Consider the following 6,567-nt stretch of genomic DNA (forward strand, 5'->3'; position numbering starts at 1 on the left):
GGTTCGGCGAGGGGGACACACATGGCGCGAGGATGCAGCAGCTGCGCTCCAAGGCACGCGGCAGGACGCTCTGAGAGAAGTTCAAAAGACACGTTTTGAGGGACCGTGATCCGCGCATCATCACGATACCCCTCCCGCCTGGTTCCTGGTTCTCAGATGTGAGGGGTGCCGCACCCGTGTGAGGGTGCACCACCATCCACGCCTCCCCGAGCCGCCCACTCCGCAAGTCCCACGCCGCCACGCCGCCGTCTGCACCGCCTGTCAGCAGCAGCGGCACCTGCCCGCCACCGAGCGGCCGCCCGCGGGCGCCGCCGGGGGCGGCGGGCTCGGCCGCGGAAGCTTCCGGTCCGACGACGCCGCCCGCGTGCGCGCAGGCGGCACTGCCGGGCTCGCTGCCCGCCGCGCTGCCCGGTCGGGACGAGAAGTGACCGGCTAGGTCCGGCCCGACCAGCGTCGCCGATTGAGGGGGTGCGGCGGGCGCCGCGCCCTGCGGCAGCGGCGGCAGCGCCGACATATCCGCGTACGACGTGCGCCGCGAGCCGTCCCGCGACGCGAGGGGCGTCGCCGCTTGGGACGCTGGCGCGGGGGCGGCCGCTCCCGCGTCCAGGCTCTGCCGGCCTGCCAGCGGGCCGAGCAGCACCCAGCCGCCAGAGTGCGTGGTCCGCTGACGGCGGCGCGCGCGGGGGATCGGCGCCACCAGATCCAAAGGGGGGCACTTGAAGCTGACCTCCACGGCGCACGTGACCGGCCCCAGGTGGGCGCGCACCTCGACGCCTCCCAGTTCACCCAGATCACCCAGATCGTCCAGATCGCGAGCACAGTCCGGCAGGCAGTAGTCCGCCAACGAGTGGAACGACACCCGCCCGTCGGCGCCGCACATGGCGACCTGCAGCAGGCCCGGCTGGTCGCTGCCGACCAGGAGGGCGTGCGTCACAGCAGCGCGTGCGCTCCGCCGCGGCGGGGGCGGGCACTGGGAGCCTCGCGGCGCCGGCGGCGCCGGCCCCTGCGAGGGCTCCCCATGCCACGAGGAGGCCTCCGCGGCGGCGCCCCAGCCGCCGTCCCTGAGCCTCGGCTGCTTGGACCGCAGCCCACCGCCGCCGCCGTCCGCCACCCTGGCGGTGTCGCCGGGCGCGTCGGGGCCGCCCCGCTGCTCCGCCAGGCCGCCGGCGGCGGCAGCTGCCGCTGTGGCCCCGACTAGCTCGTCGTCCAGCCGGCGCTTGCAGCCGGCATGCGGGGCGCCGCAGCCCGCACCCGAACCGCCCGCGCCCCAGTCCGCCGGCGGCGCCGCGGCACGCTCGTCCTCCAAGCCAACGCTCGCACCCCATGGGTCCGACCACGCGCCACGTGCCGCACGCCCAGCGCCGCAGACCGCGAGCAACTGTACGCCGAAGCTGCTGCCCGCGCCGCCCTTGACGCCGCGCTCGCCCCAGCCGCTGCCCCCAACGAACTCCTCCGCATGCGGCGGCGCCGCCGCCCCGATGACGAAACCGCCGTCAGCCAGCGCGTCTGCAAACACGGCTGCGTTTTGCTGCTGCTGTTGCGCTCCGCCCCACCAGCAAGAAGCGGGGTGCTCTGCTGTCGGCTCAGCCACTTGCCAGCTGCACAGGCGCACGGCCTCTGCTGTTCGCAGCTCGCCGCCCGCGCAGCTGCCCCCTGCTCTGGTGCTGCCGACTGAGCGGCTGCTGATGCTGTAGAGGCTGCAGGCGCCTGCGACATCCCATAGCAACAGTGTCTCTACCCCGCCGCCGCCCGACGCCCCGCGCAGCAGCGTGCCCCCTGCCAGGCGCAAGTGTTGTTGCTGCAGCTGCTGCGGCCGCCCTGGGCTTGGGCTGCGGCCGCACGAAAGAGCTGGCTCCCGTCCATCTCCATCCTCTTCATCATCATCCTCTTCGGCCTCCTCATCTTCCTCCCGTGGCCCCTCATGCCCAGGAACGTCCGCTAACACCAGGCGCGTCGCTGCTCCCCCCAAATCCAGGCTGCTGCCGCTGTCGTCGACCCTGCTGCTGCCGTCGATCCCGCTGTCACCCATGGCGCCTGCGCTGCCATCGGCGCTGCCGCCCGGCGATCCGAAGTTCACCGCTTCGCCAAAGCGCACGGCCCGCTGAATGCCGGCCGCAGGCGCAGGGGCAGCGGCAGCACTTGCGCTGCCTCCAACCGACGCCCCATGCTGCTGCTGAGCCTTGCGCGACGGGGAGAACGCAAAACTCGGGTCGTCTCCTCCCTGACCGTGCTGCTGCTGCTGCTCCTGCAGCTGCGGCGCGATGAGGACCCCAGGAGCCGCTAACGACAACTCCATGCCGGAAGGGTCCTCCCGCTCCTGCTCCTGCTGCTGCTGCTGCTGCTGCTGCTGCTGGTGCTGCTGCTGCTGTCGTCGCCGCCTCGGCCACGCGCCAGCATACGGCGCGAAGAGCGAGGGCCGCGGCTGCTTCGCCGGCAAACGGCCGCAGGCAAACCCCCACTCGCATGGCAGGCCGCCGCCCGGCGCCGCGGCGCGCCCGTGCAGCAGCTGCCAGCCCCCAGGCTGCACTAACAGCAGCTCCAGCGCCCCTCCGTCTTCGCACACCCGAAGCGCCCCCGGGAGTAGGGGTGCGGTGCTGCCGCCTGCCGCGGCCTGGCCCTCCCAGGCTGGCGGGTAGGGGCGGCCGGCCATGCTGCCCGCAAACATCCATCCTGATGACGTCACAGCCAGCACTAGGGTGTCTGCCCCCGCGTCGGCCTGCTGCTGCTGCTGCTGCTGCTGCTGCTGCTGCTGCTGCTGCTGCTGCTGCTGCTGCTGCTGCTGTGCTCCCTGCGGCTGAGCCTGCCGCGGCTGGTGGTACTGCCAGCAGGCCGCCACGACACAATCAACAGCAGTCGGGGGCAGGCCTGAGGGGGACGGGGTTGAGGAGCTTTGCATGGTGGCACAGAAGCAGCAGGTGCACCGGCAGCACAAAACCCTTGCATGTAAAAAAACCTGTCTCCAAAGCAGACACCGCCATTGTATCCAGATAAATCAAGCCAAATGAAACACTGGCGGCTAGCGTCTGCACCCTCTCCTCCTCACCTGCCGTGCTGCAGCACTGCCCCACCCTGCTGACCAGCGGCGCTGCCACCAGCTGCAGCGAGCGCCAGTCCAGGACCAGCATCATCGGCGCCTCCCCGCCAGCCCCCTGGCGCTGCTGCTGAGCGCCCCCGGCAACGCTACCCCCGTCCGCGCTGGCGTTTGCCACGGGGCTGGCTGGAATGACTATGCAGACGTGGTTGCCTCCGGGCTGGGTGGGAGGTGCATGCGATCGATTGCATGTAACTCAAGTGTCGGCTGCGATTTGTGTGTGTTACTCCAAGCAGTCGAAGTCCCATGCCCACTGTCGGGCCCCTTGGGCTAAATATTCTGGCCCTGCTGCGCCACAAACCGCCAGGACCCAGGGAGCGGGCAGCCCACCATGAGCAGCACAGATGGGTGCGCGTCTGGCGGGAAGGCGGCCATCTGCTCGCACGCCTCGCACGCGCCGCTGCCCTCATCCCACAGGCAGCAGAGGCCGCCGGCGTCGATCGAGAGGAGGAAGGAGCCGCCGCCCTGGCCTGCAGACAGATGCAACGGCCGAATCACAGGCGGCTCAGCTACAGGCACTCATCAATGTTGGTTCCAACCTGCAGCAGACCGCAAGCCACTCAAAACAAACCTCGGCGGCAAAGCGCTGATTCAGGCGCACCTCTCAAGCCAGGAAGCAGCGCACGGACCGGTTGGCGGTGGCGGCGCATCAGCAACACCGGCTGCAGGCTGGGTGGCGCGTCTGCGCACTCGCCATCTGGCACGGGCTCCCATCTGCAGTGAGGCGACCGCAGTTATGATTATGTCAAGAGTGCAGCAGCAGCAGCAGCAGCAGCAGCAGCAGCAGCAGCAGCAGCAGCAGCAGCAGCAGCAGTCGCGGTCAGCCCCCCCCCTCCCCGCCGCAGTTGCGGGCGTCAACCCTAAACAGCAAGCACGACAAACCAAAGGCACCTTGCTATACTGCCGTCCTCCGCGCCAGTGAAGTGGTGGCTGCTGTCCGTGCCTGCCAGTGCACAGAGCGAGTGCTCCACAGGCACTGGAGGCCACAGGCACACCAGTGCATGCGGTCCCGACATGCCGCCGATGCGCGTGAGCAGCGTGTCGCCTGCACCCCTTCTCCTTTCACCGCTCAACCTGCTGTCGCGCCACTAAACTTGGCGCTATATCCATGATGTATGCGTATTGCAGTGCACATGTGTGTGCCTCAGAAAGAGCCCTTGAAAGCGTGCAAGATCTGGTCGATGTCACGGGCTGATTCGGGAATACTTGTACATCGTCACTCAATATAAAGCGTCAAGGGCAGCGGTCAACACGCGCAAAGATGTGCACCTACGCTTGACGGCGTCACTGCTCACCCGCTTGTTGTCTCATGCTACTCAGCACGGCAGCGCTCAAACATATCTGCCTGCAGAGCTGCTGAACATGCTTGTAATGGTGTGTCATGCAACTTGAATTTTGAAATCGTTAATCCTGATTCATGGTACGAGCACCACCCCGGTGAAAAAAGGAGCTGGGCAGCTCAATTTGTCAGCTCCTGACAAAAGGCCGATGTGCCCCCACCTCATGACTGAACACCTGGGGCTATAGTTCCCGAGGGTTCTCGAGCCCTCATAGTATGTACATATTGTGAAATCGTTTCCCGGCGAACGCGCGTTGCATGGTCAACATGAATTGCGGCTGACCACTTGCCTGATGCCACCCGCACGCCGGGCACATTATACCTAGAGCCGCCAACAACGTTCAAAGGAACATGAACACGTGTCGCCTCCTCGTCCTCCCGACATTGCATCACGCACTCATCCTGCACATGCTCACGTTGCAACACCGGCGGGCGGGTGAGCTGGAGCACCGCCGTCACGCACATCTCGCCGCAGCAGTCCGTGAACCCTGCATTTGGCCCCGCATGCCCTGTCTCAAGGATGCGGACTGGCAGCACAAAGCATCGGCCACACATGCCACCCTGCACGCCACCCTGCAGGCCATACTGCCAGCTCATGCTGCAGCTGCTCGACTGCTTCCCAGCGCAACAGCACCAGCGTGACGCCACCGTGCGCCTTCCAAGCAAACGGCGCAGCAGGTCCAATCGGACTGATGTAAAAGCGTTGTGATTTGATTGTTGTGTTCGCGCTCTGCAGGCAGCGCTGCAGAAACGCGTGGCGGTTTGCAGATTAAACACTCAAACGCCCGGCCAATCCTATCATATCACCCATGATATAGTCATCTCTTCATTACAGACCAGCGATTGGACGGGGCTTGCCCCGCGATCTGGAGGCAGCATGCTCGCGCGCATTTCCAAGGGCTTCGGCCACAAGGCCAGCGGCAAGAGCGCCCTGAAGTTCAGGTTTGATGTGCAGATTGAGAAGCTCGAGAACCTGCCGTCAGCGGTGAAGAAATGTCGCGTCGTATGGTCAAGGGGGTCCAAGCTGCAGATGACCGAAATGAAGGACGTCAGAGGAGGTGCGTCGATTGCGCAGCGGCAGGCTCGACCGAATACGGCTATTGGGGCTGCACGCTGCTTCTAAAAGAGCAACGAGGTCCACCCTGCGCGCAGAGACACCTGTGCGTGTGCCGAGCCACACGACGCTGGCGTTCGCAGCGCGCCGCAGCTGCCGGCATTCGTCCACCGCCACTGCGGCCCGCGGAACCCGCGCCGCAGGTGTGGCCAAGTTTGGTCAGCCGCTGACTATGGTGGCGACCCTGTACAAAGACCCCGTCAACGGCTTCGAGTCCAAGGTGGGGTTTGGGGGTCGTGGGGCCTGGTTTACCGGTACCTGCTGCTGCATGCAAGCACTCACAGCAGCAGCAGCAGCAGCAACAGCAGCAGCAGCAGCAGCAGCAGCAGCAGCAGCAGCAGCAGCAGCAGCCTTTGCAGCGTGGACACAATCAAAGCGCCCCATGCGTGCAGCACGCCTCTGCATGGCGCCCCGACACGAGCGGTGGATCGCCGCACCACAAAACCGCACACCCCTCGGCGCCTCCAACCCCCAGCCCCCAGCCCCCACCCCCCTGACCCCCCACCCCAACTGAACACAACCCCAGGAGTACAGCTTCAAGGTCCAGGTCCCAGGCAAGGACGGCGCCGCCAAGATGTTCACGGTGGGAAAGTCCGAGTTGGACTTTGCCATGTACGCCGGGATGGACAAGTCCTCGAGCACCAAAATGATCCCCATCGTGTTCAAGGTGCGGGAGGACGGGGTGCAGACGGCGGCACTCAGCCACGCCGATGACGGCGGCAGCGGCCACGCATGCGATTCCCCACACGGCCCCATGCGGCGATCCCCGTCCCGCATGCGATGGCGCTGGTAGCATGCGCTCACCTGCGCGGCGGCACGTGTGGGGTCGCTTGTTAAACAACGCGCGCCAGGTGGGCAGCACCACCACGGGGTACCTGAAACTGTGTATTGCCGCGGAGATGGTGGGCGTGGGCGTCGACGAGGACGGCATGACGGCGGTGTCGGGGCTCACGGGCCTGCAGTCCACCGAGGGGGAGTACGCGGAGCAGGACCTCAGCGGTGCGCGGCCGCAGGGCGCGGGCG

At 66.8% G+C, this 6,567-nt stretch overlaps 1 protein-coding gene across 1 annotated transcript; it reads left to right on the forward strand.

The window, feature by feature from the left end:
* Nucleotides 1-5,307: 5,307 nt before the first annotated feature.
* On the forward strand, nt 5,308-6,337 carry MNEG_12660 (hypothetical protein; the record flags this gene model as incomplete). Its single annotated transcript, XM_014038868.1, has 4 exons — nt 5,308-5,488; nt 5,688-5,764; nt 5,829-5,930; nt 6,071-6,337. 4 exons carry the CDS (start codon nt 5,308-5,310, stop codon nt 6,335-6,337), a joined length of 627 nt encoding a protein of 208 aa, XP_013894322.1.
* Nucleotides 6,338-6,567: the final 230 nt, after the last annotated feature.

This window comes from Monoraphidium neglectum (genome assembly GCF_000611645.1).
Source record: "Monoraphidium neglectum strain SAG 48.87 unplaced genomic scaffold scaffold03361, whole genome shotgun sequence".
In the NCBI taxonomy this organism is placed as follows: domain Eukaryota; kingdom Viridiplantae; phylum Chlorophyta; class Chlorophyceae; order Sphaeropleales; family Selenastraceae; genus Monoraphidium; species Monoraphidium neglectum.